Source organism: Callospermophilus lateralis, chromosome 7, assembly GCF_048772815.1.
Source record: "Callospermophilus lateralis isolate mCalLat2 chromosome 7, mCalLat2.hap1, whole genome shotgun sequence".
Lineage (NCBI taxonomy): Eukaryota > Metazoa > Chordata > Mammalia > Rodentia > Sciuridae > Callospermophilus > Callospermophilus lateralis.
In genome coordinates this window covers 141,901,382-141,922,534 of record NC_135311.1, presented here as the reverse complement: position 1 = coordinate 141,922,534, position 21,153 = coordinate 141,901,382, and the positions used below count along the sequence as shown (strand labels likewise).

The 21,153-nt window shown below is 63.5% G+C and overlaps 1 protein-coding gene across 1 annotated transcript in view; it reads right to left on the bottom strand.

Moving 5' to 3' along the window:
• The window catches only part of Megf6 (multiple EGF like domains 6), a 97,080-nt gene that overhangs the window by 44,525 nt on the left and 31,402 nt on the right, over positions 1-21,153 (bottom strand). The window contains exon 4 of the mRNA XM_076862675.2: positions 6,639-6,761. Coding sequence (XP_076718790.2) covers positions 6,639-6,761 — 123 coding nt within the window. The remainder of the gene's footprint in view (positions 1-6,638; positions 6,762-21,153) is intronic.

Sequence of the window (21,153 nt, the reverse complement as noted above, 5' to 3'; positions counted from 1 at the left end):
GAGGCACAGAGAAGAGCGGCAGCCAAGACTCAGGCCACACGAGGACCCAGACAGAGGTCAGAACTCCAGACAGAGGCCAGGCTGGACGAGAAGAGGCCAGGGAAGGGAAGCAGACCAGAGGCAGATGACAAACGAGGAGGGGAAGACACAGGCTGGCTGAGCCGAGGCCCGCCCTGGGGACTGGCCATGAGGGGCAGCCCTGGGCCTCGGCCCTCCCAACAGGGGCCTGTGGCGTCCACTCTCAGGGGGCACACAGATGGACGTGAGTTGCTCCAGGTCCGGCATGATGCACCCAGCCTCAAGGCCTCCTGGGGACTCCTGCCAGCTCAGTCACTGCCCCCTGCCCCCCAGTCACCCTGCCTTCCAAGAAGGAGATCCTAAACCACTAGGCAGCAAAAGGACCAGTCCAGGTCCCAGGAGGACAGGAGGGACGGGGGCCTGGACCTCCCTCCCCTTTCCCAGTCCACGAGGCTGCTGGTTCAGTGGTGGGAGCTTCCAGGCCCTGAGCAAGATCCCCCCAGGTCATCTGCTGTCCCAGGGCATATCCTCTCCAGGGAGACTGGCCCACCAGGATGTGCTGGGCTTGCATTTGGGTGTCTACCTGCACTCCCTGGACCCTGAGTCTGAGGATGTGTCCCAGGTCACCCCTGTCCTAGTCAGTGCTCAGGGATTCAAACCTGGGCCTTCCGGGCCCCAACATCCAGCACTTCCCACCTACACCTACCTGCAGCTCCCTCTGCCAGCCGCGGGTGTCCAGGGGTGAACACCCAGAGGCAGCAGCTATGCACTTGGGGTCCTCCAGACACTGAGCCAGTGTCCTGGACCTTGGGAGGTTGGTGCAGGCCTCCTGTCCTGTCACTGGGCTGGCTCTAACTGCTGACATTAAAAGCTGTCATTTTCTTGTGCTGGCCTCAACCAGACCACACCTGCCAGAGTTTGCCACCACAGGCACGCAGGGGAGCCAGCAGAGGAACAGGGGCTTTCAAGTCTCAGCACCTGTGATGGAGGAGGCCTCGGCGGAAACACTGCCATCCTGCCTGGAAGCAGTCCGGCTTCCTCGCTGCCATCCAGAGGACAGCCAGCCAGAGAACGCTGGCCCAGGAAGGCCAGGCTTGGCCCCAGAGGAAGGAGCTTTGCTATGGGAAGACCAGGTTCACGCCTGGGTCCCAGGACCTGCAGGTGTGTGGCTCCGAGGCTCACCGAGCCTGGTCTGCAACTTCAGTCTCTGTAGGGACAGGCCACGTATCTGACGTCTGTCTAACTACTGTAACAAAATCCCTTCATCCGTGTAACTTAGAAACAGCAGAGTTTATTTCTCAGAGTTCTAGATGTTGGACGCCCAAGATCCGGGTCCAGCAGATTCAGCATCTGAAGATGACGCTGTCCCTCAGTCTCTCCTAAAGGCCCTACCTCTTACTAGTACCACTCTGGGCATTCAGTGGAACCCAAGAATTTAGGGCCCAACATTCAGACCATGTCAAAGGTGAAGCTGAAGGCCCCCGACGTCCAGGCACAGCCAGCAGGAGGGGTAAGAGTGGACCAGAAGCCCCAGAGTGCAGAGGGGCGGGAGATGCTCCCCAGATGGGGGCTGGGGCCAAACGCAAGCCGCTGAGCAGGAGCCCAGTGGGGCTTGGAGCTGGCGGAGCCCTGGAAGCTGCTCTGGACTTCCCCACGGGCTGTGGGTGCTGTCCTTCCCCCGTCCCCTGCCTGGACCTCTGTATCCACTGCCGCCCTTCTCTGGGCCACTTGAAAACATGGGAGCACACAGCAGCCAGGAGCTCGGCACAGCGGGCTCTCTCTTGGTCATGAAGACGGCCCTTTGGGTCCATCAAGGCCAGCGTACCCCAGGGAGGGTGAAAGTCCTCCCAGCACCGAGGCCTTGGAGACTCCTGCAGGAGAGCTGCGGTGCCAGGAGATGGGGCTCTTCCCAGCAGGCAGGCAGAGAGAGCTCCCCCTCCCAGGGCCCCGAGCTGCAGACACCTGGCCACCCGAGGTGCCAGACACCTGTCCTGGTGGCAGGACGAGGGTTTGAATTGGCTTCTCTTGCCTCTCTCCTACCCAGGCATGGCGGAGGACAACACAGCTGGCCTGGGTCAGCTGCTGGCCAGCCCTGGGGCTTCCTAATCAGAGGCTCAGGTCCCTTCCCACATTCTTTTCCCTCCCTGGGGACAGTGAGGCCTGGCGGGTGTGAGGGAGCCGGGGTGGAGCCCAGCGACAGCCCAGGGCCTGACTCCCTGGGAACCCTGCAAGGCCAAGTCTCCTCCAGGAGACTTCACAGTGTCCTCTGGGCTCTTCACTCCAGTGAGGACCACAACTTTACCCAGGAAGCCCTTGCAGCTGAGCTGTAGAGGGGCAGGGGTCAGCAGACCTGGACTCCCCCAGAAGAGCCGGCAATTTCCCGTGAGAAAGCCCCTGCCCAGCCCCCATACCACAGCCACTGGCTGTCCCCTCCCAGGCCTCCTTATCTCCAGGCAGGAGCAAGGTCAGCTGGGGCTGGAACAGCAGGGCAGTCTCAGGGCAGAATCCCACCCCAGCGTGGGAAGGCTGGCCTGCCGGCCTGGACGGGGGAAGCCCACCCAGCCATGGAGACCAAGGGCCCCTGAGACTCCTGTTCCCTCCACGGGCCAACCCTGGTTTCTCCCACCTGGAAACGCGGATTTCTCAGACGGACAGGACTACAGACCAGAGGCAGACGGGGGAGGGAGTGACCTGAGGGAGCCCGAGGGCCTGGGGCTTGCCCAGAGACCTGCTGGGGTCCCCTGCACCCCAGGGAGGGTGCTGACCACCCCTGTGTGGGATCAAGGTCCCTGGAGGATCCTGCTCCCAAGAGTCTCAGCCAAGGGAATGCCAAGGCTGGTGGGGGGCCTGACTCAGGAGGGGCAGCTCTTCTGTCCACCTACTGCCCACTCCAGGGAGTATCGCCACCAGCAGGCGCAGGACCACAGGCCTCAGGGAAGTTCCTCCAAATCCTCTGGAGCACCAAGAGGTGACAGCATCGTTTGTCCTACTTTACAGACGGAGACTGAGGTTCAGAGCAGTGGAGTTATTCACCCAAGGCCACATGGTGAGGACCGATGTAGAGCCTCAAACTCAGCCTACCCCTGGGGTGGTCTTTCTAGAGGGACTTAAACAGGAAGCCAAAGCCACTCTGGCCCTGGGACAATCCAGAAAGGACCTTCACAGCAGAGCCTACGTTTCTCCCCAGAGCCTGCCTGTCCTCTCAGGTGCCAGCCAGAGTCCATCTGCTCATAAGGGCTGGCACGTGTCAGAGGCCACACCCTGCCCAGGAAGCGGAAGCCACAGCTGGCGTCCACCTAGCTGGGAGATGCGCCCACTCAGGTCACCCAGTCCAGCCAAGTGAACTCACTCTGGCTCCAGGATGGTCTCCTAGAACATGACACATGGCCTGGAGAGGGTTCCGGGCGAGGACCCAGACACCCAGGCTGCCGTGCCAGCACTCGGGGTTTACAGAGTCAATTCATCACGCTGAGCAGTTTCTGGGCCCCGCCATCAACTCGTGCACACCGCCCTACGTGTGAGCAGGCAGAGCTGAGCCCCTCTGGAGACGTCTTGGTTTCCCAGGGCCTGCCCTCACACATGCAGCGGCCGTCCCCGAGCCTCTTTCGCACTTGCTCTCCAGAGCTGCAATTTCAGGGGAGGGAGGCTGGCAGGGGGACAGAGAAAACAGCAGGCTCTTGGCTCTCAGCAGGGCCCCCTCAGCCACATGGTGACTCGGAGCCACAGCCATCCCAAACACGCAGAGCTGGGGCAGCAGACTCTCGGGGGACTGGGGCCAGGCAAGGGGCAGCTGTGGGGGTGGGAGGCCAGTGTGGGGTCTGAGGCCAGATCCCTGGCTGAGACACCAAGCAGCCTCCCACCTGGGCCCCTGACCACCTGGTCCACGACCCGGCCTCCAGCGAACTCTGCGGGTTGGCGAGAACCCGGCCTATCCTTAGGGACCCCCAACAGAGACACGGAGACCTCCTGAGCAGCTCAGGCAGAAGCCAGGGTGGATCTGCTTGCTGACACTGCGCTCAGCCCTGGTGGAGCTAAAGCCATAGCCAACCACATCTGACAGCAGCCCCAGAGCAGGTCACAATCCCCCAGCTTCTGAGAGTAGGGTCTGGGGAAGCCTACCCACCACAGGAACAGCTCTGTTCTAGGACAGCCTCATCTCCACCCGCCTCGCAGAATCAGGAAACAGACACAGGCCCTCGGGACCCCCTTTCCCAGGCCTCAACACACCTGCCCAGGAACCCACCCAGAGAATCAGGGAAGGCAGAGGCACAGGTTCACCACCTCAGCCCTGCAGAACAGCCTCCTGGAGCCTGGAGCCCAGCTCGGGACAGGCAGGCCCTGGCCCCTGGGAACCATCTTCATCCTTGACATGGACTCTCAAGCCCAGAGCGAGGTCCCTGTGTAGGGTCTGAGGCCCCTCCACCCACTGTGATGGGCCAGCTGAGGCCAGGCCAGGAGCTCTTCCCAGGAGGGACCCTAGACAGCAGCCCAGTAACTGCCACACCTGGGAGACAGCAAGAGCCCAAGCATCTGCCTGTGACAGGCACCGACTGCAGGGAAGGATCGGTGGGCCAGGCCAGAAGCTGGCTGGACACCCAGGGACTGGCATGCCCCCAGCTCTGGAGCCAGCCAGGAACCTGACCTGCAGAGTGGAGCTTCCCAGGGTCCAGGCCCTCTCACTCTCCCGCAGGGCCTCCGTCTCATGCTCTGCCTGGCTTCTCACCAAGGGTATGAGGACACCTTGGGCAACCCCTGCCCCAGCCTGGCTCAGCCCCAGTCTAGCTTTCTGGGCACCATCAAGAATCCAGGTGTCAGAGCCCCTCGGCCCAGGTGCAGTGAGCAGGCCCTAGGGGAACCAGGCCAGCAGGACCTGGGAGGCTGCAGGGCCAGGGCCCGATCCACCCCCAGCTGGGAGGCGGCAGTGGAGCAGGACTGACACTTCCCAGTTCACTGCAGAGCCGGGAGGAGCCCACCCAGGGCCAGGCTCTTACCACATCAAAGGGAGTATTTGAGGCCCCTGGCAGGTGTAGGAAATTGCCCAGCCCCCTGGCCGATGGGAACTGGTTATCCCTGACCCCACAAAGTGTCCGTCAGTCACACCAGAGGAGTCCATGCCCACTGGGGTCCTGGGTGCTGCCCAACAGTGACTCCCAGCCCCTGGCCCAGGCCTGCCAGGCAACACCAGGCGAGGAGGGGAGGGCTGCTCCCAGGGTGGGTGTGAAATCCGCTCAAATCATGAGACACCCACAATGCCAGAGGCCAGGCAAGGGTTTCGCCCTAAGCCCAGAGAGGGGGAGAAACTCTGGGAGATTCGGGGACAGGCAGTCTCCCCAGGAGGACGTCATCCCGGAGGGGCGGGCTGCCTGGTCAGTCCAGGTGGAGAAACACAAGCACCATCCTGAGCCCCACCCCCCTCCCGCCTCCCACCTGTCCCAGAACCTCCCACCCAGGGCTGTAGCTCCCTTCAGACCTGCTACATGCAGGGGCGCCAGGTGGACAAGCCAAACTTGGGGCACGGCAGCCAGGCAACCCCTCCTCACACTGGATTTGGGGGCAGATGCTCCTTGACAACTCCACCAGCACTCCCCTATCCTGAGGTTTGGACCTTGGGGGCTTTAATGTCACCCCAATGGAGTCCATTTCAAGAAGGGGAAACCAAGACACAGGCCGGGGCAGGTGGGTTTCTGGGAGCTGGTGAAGAATGCATGGCTGAGGCCATCTCCTTTCCTCACTGAGTCCAGAACCCTGGGTTCCCCCAAGGCCCAGCGGGTCCCCAGGGCTGGAGTGTGAGCAGGGAGGTCACAGCAGCTTCTCCCCTTCCCCAGCCCTGGGAGCACCCAGAAGTCCACGTTCCCAGAACATCCCAGAAGGCAGCCTCTCCTGTCTCCCCTCCTCCTCTCCTGTCTCCCCCGACCCCCAGTCCATCAGCCTGGCCTCCACCCTTGGACAGGCAGCTTGCGGGAGCACAGCTGGAGACAGTGTGGAGCTCAGCTGAGGATGTTCTCGAGACCAGCCTGCCGGGGAGAGCAGGGCTGGGGCCCGCTGACCTGTGCTCAGAGACCCTCTGCGAGGGCCAAGCTGCCCCATGCATCCCAGGGTCTAGCTAGAGCAGGCCACGGAGGGAGCGGCAGGCGGGGAGCGGGAGCTTGGGGCCCCTCTCCCTGCCTCCATCCTCAAGGGCCGCTGTCTCTCAGGGATCTTTCTGTCTGGTCTTGATCTTACTGACAGATTGCCAGCGCTGGTGGGGTGGGGTTGCAGGGGCCGCCCAGTGCTGGCGAGCACTTCCGCCCTGGGCCTCTGAGATCCTTGCCCGGCAAGGCGCCCACCGTGCCTCCCAACACAGCTGGGCCTGTGGCTCCCTGTGCAGCCCCTCCCTCCCCCTGCACAGCCCCAGGGTGCCTCCCGCCAACATCAGGTTCTGAGTCCCCTGAGGCAGTTTGGGGGTGGAGATTAGACTGTGAGGTGCACATGGGGGTAAGGAACACCCTGAGAGTCTGGGTACCCCAAGGACCTCAAGTCCCCCCCACCAGAACAGTCTGGGGCTGGGAAGGCGGAGCCTCGCGGGTGAGGTGGGGCAGGAACGTGGTAGCTGGGGTGGCGGTGGGACGAGTCCTCCCTACCTTGGCAAGTCTTGCCGTCACCCCGCAGCTGGTGGCCAGGGGGGCAGCGGCAGTAGAAGCCGCCCACCGTGTTGCAGCACAGGCCCTCACAGCCCCCGTTGGCACTGGTACACTCGTCCACATCTGCAAGGAGAGAAGCCAAAGAAGCTCAGGGTCCCCGGGCCTCGGAGCACGTTGTCCAGCGAGGCAGGCCTCATGGGGCACCGACGGTGCAGCCTGAGCCACGCTGCCCAACAGGGAACATACTCGGATGCAACGTGTTTGCAGATGCCATCTGGGCAGCTGGGCAGAGGAGGTCTGTCCCATAAGAGCAGCCACACGGGGTCTGAACCCAGAAAGCAGCCTGGGGGTCTGCTCAAGCTGTCGGCTGCAGCTTCAGGTTCTCCAGGGCAACCAAGCTGCCCTCATCTCGGAGGCCAGGAGGGGTCCCCCACAGTCACCCTCACAGCTGCCTGGGACCCATCATGAGAGCTCCAGGCCCAGACTCCCCTCATGGGTCAGTTAGACTCACAGGGCCTTGGGTCAGACCTGGGGCAGGCCAAAAGCCGTGACACACAGCCCGGCCGCCTGCGGCAGAAGCCCCACTCTTCCTGCCCGTGCAGGTGCAGAGGTGGGCAGAGCCTCCGCAGCAGGCACCTGGCCGCAGGGAGCCAGGGACTCAGTCCTGGGCAGGGGCAGCACCACTGCCTCCCCACACCTCTGACTCAGCCAGTCAGGGGCCGGGGGACCAAGGCTGCTCTCAGGGAAAGTCAGGTGTCCCTAGGACACTTCACACCTGTGTAGACCTCACACCTGTGTAGACCTGCCCAACACAAGGTCCAGGTACTCCTGCCCGCCCACCTCTAGATGCCAGAGTCCCCGGTTCCCCCTGGCTATATGGGAAACAACCTGGAGCGGGGCTCAGAGCAAGTGGGGATCCTGACTCGCCCCAAGCACAGATGGCCAGATGACCAGATGGCCAGGCATGTGCTGCTGCTGGGGGGTGAGCCAGACCCCTCCTGGACACACACGAGAAGCTCACGGAGCTGGGTACCAGCTGGGTCCCAGGCCTGACCCAGCCCCAGGCTCCCCTCTGGGCCTGGCATCTCTCTCTGCACCTCCTCAAAAGGGTCCCTGGCAGCCCCCTGGCTGGGCTAAGGGTCTCAGGGATGGTCACAATCCCGCGAGAAAAGCTGTGGCCCAGACAGCAGGCAGCAGACTCTGGTGGCTGAGACAAGCCGTCAGCCCAGCCTCAGAGGTTAACAGTGGGAATTCCTAGAGAGTTCCGCAGGGCGAGACAGAGGTCAGAGCTGCTGCACAGAGGTCAGAGCCGGAAGCTCAGGGAGGGCTCTAGGGCCCCGCCTGGGGAGGCAGCCCAGAGGCCAGCCCAGCAGCCCGGGAGGGGCCTGTCCTGACATTCAGGCAGCCACAGAAGGCAAGTGGCCAGGTGGGCGAGGTCAGGGACCACGAAAGTCATCTCACAGTGCTGGCACGGCTGGGCTCCTGCAGGCCACAGGAGCACTAGGCAACTCCATCAGGCAGGACAACCTCACGGGGCCCTGCCACGATCCTGGGGGGCACCAGGGTGAGAGGCTGCAGGCCACAGCCTCAGGGTTCCCCTCACCCACAGGAGAAGTCCTCAGCCTGGCACAGCACCGTTGGGGCCACAGGCCTGGTACTCAGGATGAAACCTTCTGCCCTGTCACCGTCAGAGCTGCTGGGGTCCCCCTCTTCCCCTGCCTGGGCGTATCCAGGCTGGGCACCCCACTCCTGGGATGGGCTAAGCCCTGCTCTGAGAGCCCGCAGCCCTGTGACTCTGCTCTGGGTGATGTGCCCAGATGTGCATGCAAGCCCCAGGGCAGGGATGGGCTGGTGCCGTGGGGCCACAGGAAATCCTCCAGGACAGGAGCCAGAACAGTCTTCCCGGAGCCCCACCCCAGGAAGTGGCAGTCCTCAGCCCACGCTGGGGGCCAGGGAGCAGGCAGAGCCAGCACTGGGCTGGTAGGGTGGGGACACAGAAGGAAGCCAAGCTGCCATCAGGGCACGGGGAAGGGACAGAGAGGGAGAGCGGGCATGCGCGGGGCTCGGTCACGGAAGGACCCACACTGCACTTCAGGTTCAGAGTTCCCTGCTCAGTGGGGTTTGCCACCTGCACCCCAACCCCACACACCTGTGGAGACCCATCCTTCCCCCCGGAGCACCTATGCACGCGGTCTGTCCATCGCCTGATCCCCCCAGAACATGAGCCCCCTGAGGGCAAGATTTCCATCTTCTTTGGCTTAACTCCAACAAAATGGAGTTGCTTGTGTCAAGCCCTAAAACACACAGCTAGGGGTGGTGATGGAGAGGACCGGATAACAAGCACAGCAGAGGCCCGCACAGGCCCGCTGCCCAGTGACGACCCTCCCAGACCTCAGGCTGGTCTGGCCTTGTTCATCCTGTGGCCAAGGGTTCCTGCCCAAAGACCCTGGAGCTGCCCTCGCCAGCTGCCTCTAGGCGCTCCCTCACCTCCGCCTCCCTGAAGGCACACTCAGCCCCCGGCAGAGCCCCCTGTCCCCAGCACACAGCATGTTCCCCGGAGAATCCCTCAGACCACGCCAAGTGCCCGAAGCCTGGAAGATCACACACCGCACGACTCTTCAGCGAATGTCCAGAAGGAACGAGTCCCCGGTGAGCACTGGCCCAGGCTGGGAGTGAGGGTGATGGGCGGGGTCTGCATGATGCAAACACTCTGGGAGTAGACAGAGGGGACAGTGACACTGCCCAGAGGATGTGCCAAACACCACCAAAGCACACGTGCCACCGTGACTTTCACCTCCGTGTCCACCAAAAGCAGCCCTCAGACAGAGCCACACTCCACGTCTCCAGGGGCCTTGGTCCAGAGGGAGGGGTGCCCAGACCCCTCCAGGCCCGCTCTGGCCCCATCACAGGGATCCTTGCTTAGAGGCAGCAACTCCACAAATGTCATTAGTACCCAGCAGCCAGCAGCCTGGGAGAGGGCCCCCAAGACCATGCCCTCAGCTAACCCGGCAGCCACGGGCATCCTGAGGGGGCAGGGGGAGCCCATTACCCAAGGTCAGGGTGTCCGCTCAAAGCAGGTGCCACGATAGGGTCCTCAGGTCAGCTACCTGGTATGAAAAGGGGCCGGGATTTGAGGGGCCCGCCATGGCCTTGGCAGGCACTTGTGAGCCTCGGAGCCCCCAGGGGTGAGGCAGATGAGGAAGAGCCCGCAGGACCCACCTCAAAGAGCCACTGCCCAGTCGCAGGGCTGGAGCCCCACCAGGAGTACCCCCCCTGGCAGTGACCCCAGACTCAAGCCCGCCATGCCCTGCAAGCCCCTCCACACAGTTAGATGCCACAAGGCTCCTGTTGGGGGTACACCCCTCACCCTGTGCTGGTGACAGAGACGTCTCTAAGGCAAACAGCCAGGATGAACAGCCAGGGCCAGCCAGGGCCAGTCCAGACCCTGGGGACAGGAAAGAGGCTGGCCCCCTCAGCCATGGTGAACCGCCAGGGGAAGGATACCAGGAGTGGCAGGCCTGGAAGAGGTGTGACATGGGAGTCCCCAGGAGTCAAGAGGCGGGATCAGGCCCTGGGTGGGGCACTCTGCATGGGTCTCTGCCCTGAGCAGTGTTCCCTCAGGACAGAGGCCAGCAAGGATCAGGGGACCAGCTAGAGTCCCCCCTTCCCTGTGCCCCGGCAGGGAATCAGGTGTCACAGCTGGCTGACTTGACACCCCAATTCCAAGGGACCTGCATCACCATGGCCCACCCAGGATAGGGGACAGTGGCTCCCACCCTCCCCTGGTACCCCCCTCCCTCAGGGCAGGAGGCAGCCCTCCCAGGCACAGGGTCCAGCAGGCCAGGCTGAGAGCCACTCGGGGAACTAGAAGGGGCCGTGGCCAGAGCCCCAAAGGCTGCAGCTCCCACCAGGAGACAAGCCTTCTCCTGAGGCCAGGCCGGGGAGCTGGGGACTCAGCCTCACCTCCCACTCCCTGTAAGGCAGGGTCCCGAGAGCCAGCCACCGTCAGGGACCCTTCTCTGGACGGGTCTGCAGCTCCTTCCGTGGGACCCCTACTTCTGTGACTCCAAGCCTGGCCACTCAGCCTGAGCACGGGGCCACCTGGGCTGCCAGCAGATGTTCTGTGCTTTCCAGGCGCTGGGGACGAGGGCAGACACCCAGGCCCCACAGAGGGCCAGAGCACCGAGGCTCCTGGTGCTGAGTCTGACACCAGGAGGGCAGTGGGACCGCAGGCTAGGACTGAGCCCCAAAGGGCAGAGGAATCCCGTAAAGAAACCCTGGAGACTCCCTTGGGCAGGGTGGCCATGGCCTGCGAAGTGGCCCAGGGGACCAGGCAGCCTTCTCCACCCACAGGGGCCACTCCCCCGGCAGCTCTTCCCCCCCAGGAGCTTGGCACCCCCAAGGCCTGTGGGCTCTGCAGTCCCCACCAGGCAGGGATGCCCCTTCCCCAGGCCCAGAGGGGAACAGAGCAGAGGCAGAGGCCCAGCTGCCCTCCACACTCAGGCTCAGCCCAAGGATGGGTGCCAGCCAGGCCCGAGGGAAACCTGCAGGCCCCCACCCCAGCCACCCTCAGACCAACCCAAATGCCACGCAGGGCCAGGGGGCTGCGGACCTCAGAGCACAGCCCCATGCCAACGGTACCGGGGAAGGCCCAGCCCTCCGCCCCAGACCAGGCTTCCCATCACCGACCCAGGCCGCCCTCCCAGGCTGCCCGCTTCCCTGACCTCTTCCCTCGGCCCTCCTCCCGGCCTGAGCAAGAGGACCCACAGCTGGCTGGACTTTCCTGCCTGGGGCCTAGGCTGGCCCCTGGCTCCTCTCACCAGGCCACTGTGGGTGACCTGATGACCTGGGGCCCCTGATGGACCCCTGAGCACGTGGGGACTCCCTTCCTGGGAGTTGTCAGGAGGCACCCGGCCGGCCCACCACCCTATCTGGTGACAAAGAAGAGCAGCCCAGGGTCGGGGGGGGTGTTCATGCAGCAGAACCAAGGCGGAGCACCCAAGGAGGGCTGACCAAGCCCACCAGGCAAGGGCCACGGCCAAGCCTCGACTTGCTGCGTCTGGGAAATGCTGTCCCTGATCCATCCGCCCACCTGAGGCCTCAGGCTACCTGTCAGGAGCCAGGATTTATGAAGCCCTGCCTGCCCGCGAGGCCAAGAATCCCCCTTCCTAACCAGGTGTCACCCAGACAGGCCAGGGCTGCTCCCTAGATCTCAGCCAGGAGGGAGGCTGGCAGAAACCAGCCAGGCCAGAGTCGGCACAGGGCTCCAGCGAGGACAGGCCAGGAGCTGCAGGCGACAGGGGCTCACCAAGAGCCTGGGACGGGGGCCTGGAAAACCACCCCCGGAGCGGCGGGCAGCCCCTCACCTGCTGTGAAAAGGAGCCGAGGTGCCCGCGAGCGTCGCTCAGCCAACCCTCCAGAGGCTCCCGCAGGACGCGTGACTGGGGCCTCCTGGTCTACCTCCCCAGGAATGTTCCTCCCCAGGAATGTTCCGCCTCAGCCTGGGTGGGCCCCTCCTTCCCTCCGGGGGCAACGGGACAATTGGGGCTCCCTGTGTGAGCTTGCTTTGCAGGCCGGCGTGCCCGGTCAGCACCCCGGGCAGAACAGGCTCAGGGCCCGTCCCCACCCCAGGAAGCCCGTCACCCCTTCCCCTGCACCCTGCATGCTAGGGGGCAGGTGTTTGGCTCCAAGGGTGCATAGGCCTCTTTGGGGGACGCTGAGGCTCAGCCAGCCTCGGGAGCACAGGGTGGGCCGGGCGGGGAGCACTGCTGCCTGGCACAGTGCCAGCAGGGCACTGAAATGGTAGGGTGAGGACCCTGCCCAGGCCAGGCTGCAGGGCAGCAGTGAGCTCAGGGTGCCAGGGGAGAGCTGGGGACAGAGCTGCAGCGGGGCTCATCCTGCAGCTGCCGTAACAAAACACTGCCGCCCGGGAGGCTCACGCAGCAGGATCATCTGTCTGGGCTCTGGAAGCCGGAAGCCCAGACTCACATCAGTGGGCACAAATCAAGACGCGCTCAGGGGCCCTGCTCCCCCAGAGGCCCCAGGGCAGGGTCCTCCGGGCCTCCCCCACAGCCGACCTGCTTTTGCGGTAGAGAAGTCCCTCCAACTTTTCCCTCCAGGGTCCCACCACCTTTCCTCTGGGTCACATCTCCCTCTCTGAGGAGGATGTCCATGATGGCTCTTAGGACCTCTGGACAACACCGTCTCCCCATCTCAAGCCCCTCAGGCTGGCCATCCTCTGTTTTCGCCACACAGCTGGGAGTCATGGTCGCAAGATCAGGACACAGATGCTTTGCTGATGGCCCGGGTGGTGGCAGCCTAGGCCACTGGCTCAGAAGCTGCAGGTCCCCGCATCTCGGCCTTTACCAGCCTCTTCAGAGCAGAGAAAGTGTCCGTTCCGCCCACCCTCCCCTGTCCTGGGAGGGGAGAGGCAGAAGGGACTCAGGCCCAGTTCTTTCCAGGCACGGGTTCTAGGGGCTGCAGAGACGTCGACCAAGACCCACCGGTGGCCTCACCAAGGAGGCCAGGGAAGCGGCAGCAGAGGGCAGAGGTCACCCATTTTCCCAACTCCTTCCAAGGCAAAGCCACCAGGGCCCAACTGAAAAGGCCCAGGACCGGTGGCCGGCCTGCAGGAAGCAGCCTTCCAGGTGAGGCGCCACGCGGCGGTGCCCTGAGTTGAGCACAGAGCCTGGACCCTTGGTCTCTGAACACGCCCTCCAGGCCTCACCTAGAGGAGAGGAGACCCGCGTCCTCCTGTGGCCTGCCATCTCCCACCAGAGTTGGCGCTGATTCCCCTGAGGCTGAGGGACCCCCCCCCCCCGCTCTTCACCTGTGCCCCACCTCCGCTGGAAGCCAGGTGCCCACACGCAGAGTAGGGTCCTGCCAGCATGGGTTCTGCCCTGGCTGGGCCTCCAGGCTGCCAGGAGCACGGTGCTCCCCATCCTCTGTGCCTTCATTTCCTCACCTCGGGAGGAGATAAGAATGGCCACGCGGAACCCCAGGCACCGCATTCAGCAGGCTGTTTAATCTGTCTAGATCAAAACAAGAGCCCAGGGCAGCACAGCCCCGGGGCCAGCCTGGGACAGCTTCTGGAACCAAGGCCCCTAGTCCTTGTCTGTACCTGCAGGAGACCCCAGGGAGCTGGGCCTACGGGACCGCGCTGGCTCCCACAGGGCAGAGTGGGACCAGGACCCCGCCTCACCTGTGCCAGACGTCTTCCCGGGGTTTCAGGCCAAGGTTGAGTTTTGTGGTTCCCAGGTGAGGCAGGGACCCAATCCACAGCCCAAGGCAGACCCACCCCTGCCCCTGGCCAGGAACTGAGCTGTGAGGGATGACCCAGGTAGAGCCCTCCCAACTTGGGGCAAAAATCACCCAAATCAAGCCCCAATTCAAAAGCTGTCCCTCCACCACCTAGTGAAGGGCCTGGGCACAGGCAGCCTGGTCTTTGGGGACTCTGAGTGCCCCCCCATGACTGGCTATGTCTCACCCTCCCCCCAGGATTGATAGGACACCAGCCAGCCCAGAACCAGAGTGGCCTAGCAGGTCTGTGGCCAGACAGACTGCAGGCCCCCGGGGCCGGGCTCTGCTTGTCACAGGCGCAGCCACCACGACCCAGGCACAGAAGACTTCAGCCATGGCCACGGGACATCCAAGAGTCCGCATGATGCTTCTACAGCCCCCAGTGGACTCCTCTGGATGTGAGGGAGCCGGGTGGCGCTGGATAACCTGGAGCCCTAGGTGAAACCCACAATCTTGGCCCAAGGACCCCTGTGAGCCACCTAGGGCAGAGAAGCCACTCTCATCCTATGGTGACTGCCATGTGCAGGCTGTTGGTCAGTCAGGATTAAGAGTGCAGTTACCTCCCTGCAGGGCGGGGGCTTGAGAGGTGGGAAAATCCACCCCCGGCGCCCTGCTGTGGAGCTCAGGGGCAGGTCCAGCAGGTGCAGCACCTGCACCCAGCACCCTGCAGCTCAGCCCACGGCCCCAGGTAGGGAAACCCTCAGACCACACAACCTGACCTTGACTGGACCACACCAAGGGAGCAGGGTTTAGTGATCCAAAACCGGCAGAGCAGCGAGCAGCCCCCAGTGAAGAGCACCCGGGACCACAGGCTGCTCCCAGAAACCCGGTGTGGGCCGAGGTGCAGTGACTGCCCCTCCTGACCCTGTCTCTAGCAGCGACAGAAGGATGGTGGACACACGCAGGGGGAAAGTCAGTGGCAGAAAGAGGCAAGGACACGAGAGAGACGCTCACCGGCTGCTGACTGCAGGCTTCAGGGATGGAGGAAAGGCCACTAGCCAGGGCATGCGCCACACGTGTGGCTGCTGGGGAAGGCCAGGAAAGTCCTGCCCCGGGGCCCCCAGAGGAACCGGCCCTGAGGACCACGCCTCTAAAGCCAAGGAGACCAGGGAGACCTGTAGGAGTTCTGGAAGTCTGCTGTTTCAAACCATTGTCTGTGGTGATTTCTTACAACAGCCAAAGAAAACCAGGGGTCACCTTCAAAATGGAAAAATGACCCAGCACGTGGGTATAAGCTGCCCCAGTCGCAGCTTGCCCTAGATCCCCGGGTCAGCAGGAGGCATCCAGAACATTCCAGCCTCATTCCCATCGGACCCTGCCCACCGGGACCCACCAGGGCCACTCAACACTCACTCCCACAGCAAGCATCACGGAGCCGATGACATGCCCAGCCCCACACAAGGAATGCCCGGCAGGGACAAGAAGAATTCCAGAGGGGACAAGAAGCCAGGAAGTAGGGCCACTGGGTGGGAACCGGGGCGAAGCTCGGGGAAGGATTCCTGAGGGGGTCCCTCGCGAGCACTCGGAGGAAACAGCTCCATAGGTAGGTACAGCAGACGCGTGGGCTTGGACACCTGCAGACCGCTGGTCTCTACAAGCAGCACCAAGACCCTCTGCAGAGCGACTGGCTCACCCTCCTGCTGGCGAGCAGCTGAGGTGGGTCCTGCGGTCTGGGTCTGCTAAGGGACGCAATGTCCTTCAGACCTCTGGCACTGTGGAGAGACTCGGGCACCTGGGGCCTACCCACAGTGCCCCGGCTGTCCTAGCCCACCATCGCCGCCTGGTGGCAGCTGCAGGAACAACCTCACAGTCTCCTACTCTTGTCCCAGAGGCATGTGCAGGGCACCCAGGGCCCCTCCCACCCCTTCTGCATCAGAGAGGTCTGGGTGGCCCTGCAAGGGCAGTGCTTGCGACCAGCAGAGAAGTCCTTCCAAAACCATGGCCTTCCCCTGGACCCTACCGCCCTGCGTATGCAACCAACCTCACAATGGGACAGCCTGCACCTGTGTGCTCCAGAGACAGTCAGACAGGCCTCAGCTGCTCGGGACTCCCAGGATTGTCCAGCTGTCCACCTGAAAGTCTCAGTGCTCCAGGGATTCTGCAGGGCAGGAGTCAGCCCCTAGCAGAGACGGCTCTGGGCACCTACAGCGTCCACTGTTTGCAGCAGGGGTGGCTACATAGGGAAGGCCCTGCCTGGTGGGAAAGACATCTCAAGAGGACAGCGTGGTCCTGCCGGGTGGAGGCCGCCACTGGCTGTGGCCAAAAGATGTGGAAGGAGGAAACAGGCTCTGATCCAGGCCTTGGGGGGCAGCGGAGGGCGGGGCCCGTCACACTCTGCACAGGCACAGGGGTCAAGGGAGACCCGGGGCCTCCAGTCCAGCCAAGAGCTGAGTGGGACCCAAGACAGGTGGGGCCAGACACCCCAGAAGTGGGCCCATGGGCAATGGGGTCAGGACAGGAAACAAAGTGTCCCCAGCCGGGCCCGGGGCTGTCAGAGCAAAGACGTCACTGAAGGTATCCGATGGACAGAGGGATCACCCAGGAGCCAGCACCCCATTCCCAGCATGAGGCAGTGACAGCTGCTGTCCTGGGCAAAGGCCACCAAGTGCCGAGGACAGGGAGGTTTCGTTCATGCAGAGACCGACGCCCCTTAGAGAGGAGGCACGGGGCTCCAGGAGCCGGGGGTCACCTGCATTCAGTCAGGTACTCCGGGGGACAGCCCGCTCCCTCTCGCACCCTGTGGCCACCCAGGAAATGAGACCCTCGAGCCCTGGGCAGCAGCAGAACCTTTGGGACGTGGCGCAGAGCAGTGTGTGCGGGGCCAGGGCGGCCTGGGCTCTCCTGACCTGTTCTCTGCTCACTCCCAGGCCCAGGTCCGCCTGTTTATACACAGCCTCCAAAAATGTGGGAATGGGATTTTTTTTTCCGTTTGTTTCCCAGAAAACAAGACAAGATGTAAAAGGCCCAGAGGACGCCAAGAACATTCCTCTGCTCCCCCAAATGTCCAGGTCTCACTCCCCCACGTGGCCGAGGTCCTGGGACCTTCCAGTTCCCTGGCAGAGCTGGCCCGGCCGCAGGGGGCCAGCGCCAAGCAAGCGCCAGCAGGGCTGGGTGGCCCGGCCAGGCGGGCGCTGGGCCCCTCCCCTGAGTGTGCACGGCTGCCTCTGTGCCTCTCCTGCCTGTCTGTCCCTCTCGGTTGCAGCTGCAGGACTGACTTCTGCACTGGCTTGGGTCCCCCAGGCTTAGGAGGGTCCGACACAGGTGTCACCCTCCAGCTGACAACAGGCACTTCCCCACCACCTTTCCAGCTGCGCTGGAACCCTACAGGGAGGGTCTGGGCCCCTGCTGGAAGCTCGCCCTGCGGGGAGAGCACTTGCCCAGGCTTGGCCAGCCGCTGCTCACGGCTCCCTGGTTTGAATCAAGGGTTGGGCGTGCTTAAGTCCCCGGCCAGCCAAGCACCTTCCCCACCCTGTCCAGAACACAGCCAGGTGGCATCGCCTCCTTCTGGCCACTCAGGGGCAGGACCATGGTGAGAGTGGGGGTGAGGAGCTGGCACATTGTCCTGGCTGTCCCTGCAGCCCAGGTCCTGGCTGAGGAGCTCTCCAAAGGCAGTCCCAGGCCCCCCAAGGCTTCTGCCCTCCCCTGGCCTGACGCCCATCTGCAACCCTTCTTAAATCTTCCTCTCTGACCAGCTCAGCTCCCTGCTGCCCCTAGCCTTGCTTATGTGTCACCTCTGCAGGTGGCCGGTCCCATCTGCCTCCCCACTGAGCTGCAGGTCCCTGAGAATAGGCCACATCTCAGAGTCAAGTCCCCGGCTGTGACTGGTGCCCAGGAAAGGCCAGCGAATATCCGCTGGGAGAATGCTGGCTGCAGGGATGGACAGCAGACCTGGGGCTACTCTGAGTGTGACTGGGGTGTGAGTGTAACCTCTCTGCTTTATGCCAAGAGCCCCCCCACAGAGGATCTGTGAGGCTGACGCTCAGGTTGTAAGAACAAGGGACCATGCGGGTCAGCGGGTCCCACCCGTTCTACAGATGGGAACACTGAGACAGGGTGTGAGGTTGGCCCTGCAGGCTCTGTGCCCAGCCATCTGCCTCTGGGAAGGGAAGGCTGTGACCTTGCCCGACCCTTCCTAGATAGGACTCGGGAGCTCCTGGCAGCATGTTTCTGCCTGACAGACACGTGAGCCCCCAGCACCCCAGAGCCCTCTCTTCCTCACACCCTGCAGAGCTGCTCAGCGATGGACACCAGCTTTCCCCTCCACGTCACCAGGCTCCATCTCTGTCCCAGTCTAATGTCTCTCTGGCTACCAGCCACTATCCCACAGGCAGCCCACGGCCTCTTCCCTGGGCCTCCTGCCTCCACCTCGGCCTCCAGCAGCCAGAGGGAGCCCCTAAAGCAGATGTTGGACCCTGTGTCCCCAGCTCAGCTCCCAGCAATCCAGCAGAGTGAACTCTGCAGCCCTCGTGGGTCACAGTCCTTTGTGACTGGCCCTCCCACCATGCCAGCCACTCCCTCCAGGCTGCAGTGTCTCCACCTGGACCTGCCCCAGGTCCTTCAAAAGTCAGACCAACGTCAGCTCCTCCTGCCACACCACCCCACCTGTTCTGGTCTGCGTACCTCCCAGCACGCAGCTGTGATCCTGACCTGTCTCCTGCAGCCCCCCAGGTGCAGATCCACAGGACAGGGGTCGTTGGCCTTGGTGGCCAATCCCCGGCATGGAGCCTGGCACACAGTGGGGTCCAGCAATGGACGGCTGGCTGGATGGATACATGGATGAACAAATAAACACCAGGGCCACCTCACCCTCTTCTTATCCAGGACCCTCTGCCTGGGGGTCCCCTCTGCAGCCGCCCCTAGGGCATGGGAAGTCAGGCGTCCCCACAGTGCTCATATGTCAAACTGTCACAGAGATGGTGTCAGGAGTGAGTGACAAATGCAGGAATGGAGGCTGGCAGGGAGACCCCTGTCCCCTGTCCCCAAGCTAAGAACACACTCAGCACCTGCAGTGGCATTTCACTGCCACCAGGGGGCGCCGACACCCTGCCCTGGACCTGAGGCTGGAATGCCCCTGAGGACCAGGCGCAGCAAGCGGCAAAGGCAAGGGGCAAGCGCCCCTCCCAGGAGGGGGTCTGAGCCCCTAAACCTGCCCTGTGCTGGGCCCGGCTGCTAGGGGGCCCTTCTCAACCCTCCCTGCCACCAAGGGAAAGGTTTGGAATTGCGGGGACACCGGGCGCCCCGACCTTGGGCTGCCCCAAGGAGGGGAAGCTGTGTGGCTTTCAGGTTCTGGGCAGCCCCTGGCCTTGCCCACCCCGCCCCTGCAGGGCACCAAGAGCACCAGCCTGGGCCGCCCCACATGGAGAGGCAATGGCGCACAGAGCCATGGTGGACCACACCTGCCTCACCTGGGACACAGCCCAGTTGGACTGGGTTTAGTAGATGGGCAGTGCCTCCTGCTCTGCAGGCCTGTGCCCCAGGGCATCTTCCCAGTCCCCTGCGGCCTCGCCTTCCAAGGGTCCTCAGGCAAATGTGCCCCTGTAGGCAACAGTCCAGGAGGGGCTTTGGCCAGACAGCCCCCTGAGCCCCTCTGACGGTGGTGGCTGCGTGTCTAGGCAGCCCCCTTGACAGAAGTGCCCACCTGTGGGGAGAGGACACTGCCCTGGGATGGCCAGGCCTGGCCAGGAGGCTGCAGCCCCACTTCACAGGCACTCAGATGATGGCCCCTCTCTCACCTGCCTGGAGCTGAGTGGCTCCGTTCTGTCTGCCTGCCAGGCTGGCCACGGCTCCCCAATAGGTGCCAAGACAGTGTTCACGTGGCGCTCGGCAGGCACCTGCTGCTGCTGGGGACAGCACTGTCCAGGCTCAGTCCCCAGCCACCCTGATGCTATCCCCAACTCTCTAACAGCCCTGGCCCCTCAGGCCACAGGGACCACACGCCCAAGCCCTCTCCTGAAGATGGTGCTCAGAGGCTGCCCACTGGACACAGGGACCAGAACACCTCCCTCCCCCTGTGCTCAGTCTGGCTCCATCACGGCCTGTCTCCCCTCCCTCCCAGGACAGCCCTTCTAGCCCTTGGGGATGTCACCACACTCATCCTAACATAACCCTGACTGTGGCCAGTGCACATCATAGGACAGAGGGACACAGCCCAGACCTGCCCTTGCTGGCCTGTCCTTCCACCCTCAGGCTGGGTCTCACCCTGCATCCTGCCGCCTCGTGAGCTATAGATCCTGTTCCCTCATCACCAGGGGTACTCAGAGACCCCACCCAGGGGCCATGCAGCTGGAGAGGGCTGGGGTGGGCAGGCCAGCACAGGGCACAGGTGTGAAAACCCTCAAGAATGGGATGCAGAGGCCACCCCTGCCTGTCCCCTTGACAGTGTGATTGGGGACAGAGGCACACATAGCTGCTGCCCGTTTGGAGGTTCTCAGAGCATTAGCAGCCCAGACCTCCAGATGGACACAACTGACCCCAGTCTTGCACCCAGGGTTCCCCCAGAAAGGCAGAAGGCCACCGTGAGCTAGAGATCCTGGGCACCACTGGCTGGCATCGGGCTGGGAACAGGCCTCTTGGCCCAGCCAGCGTCAGGGGACCTGCCTGCCCTGAGCTCACCTCCCCAGGCTGTGAGCCAGCGCACAAAGGGAAGCTTCTGGTTCCTCCTGTGTGAAGAAAGCGACTGTCCGTGGGACACACCGCTGAGCGCAGTGGAAAGGACTGAGGTCCAGTCCTATCGTCCTCTGCAGGTCTGCAGCCAGGCCTCGCCCTTCCCTTTCCCTTTCTGTTGTGAGCAGAAAGCTCACAACAGCCCTCTGCAGCCGAGTCCGCCATCGCCAGGGAGTGGAGAGGTCAGCAGGCAGGCCTGGGATGGAACCCCACGCTGGACAGTTCTCTTGGGCTCAGCACAAGGCACCTAGTGCCCGAGAGCCTTCTGAACTGCCCGGTTAAACCGAGTGACCTGCCCAGGTCTCTCTGCTCTAGGCCTAAGCACTGTGGTCTCCTGAGGATCCCCAAACCAAGATGGCCACGTCCATTGAGGGGACAGGGATGCTAAGCTGTATCCCCTCTGCCCCACTAATGTCCAGTCACTCCATCCTGGCCTCAGGGCCAGCATTATGGAAACCTGACACCCGGCAGGGAGTCTTCAGAAGACTCCGTGGAGACCGGGCCTCCCTCCTGAGGCCTCTGGCCAGAAGGTTGGCTGCCGAATGACCCTTCT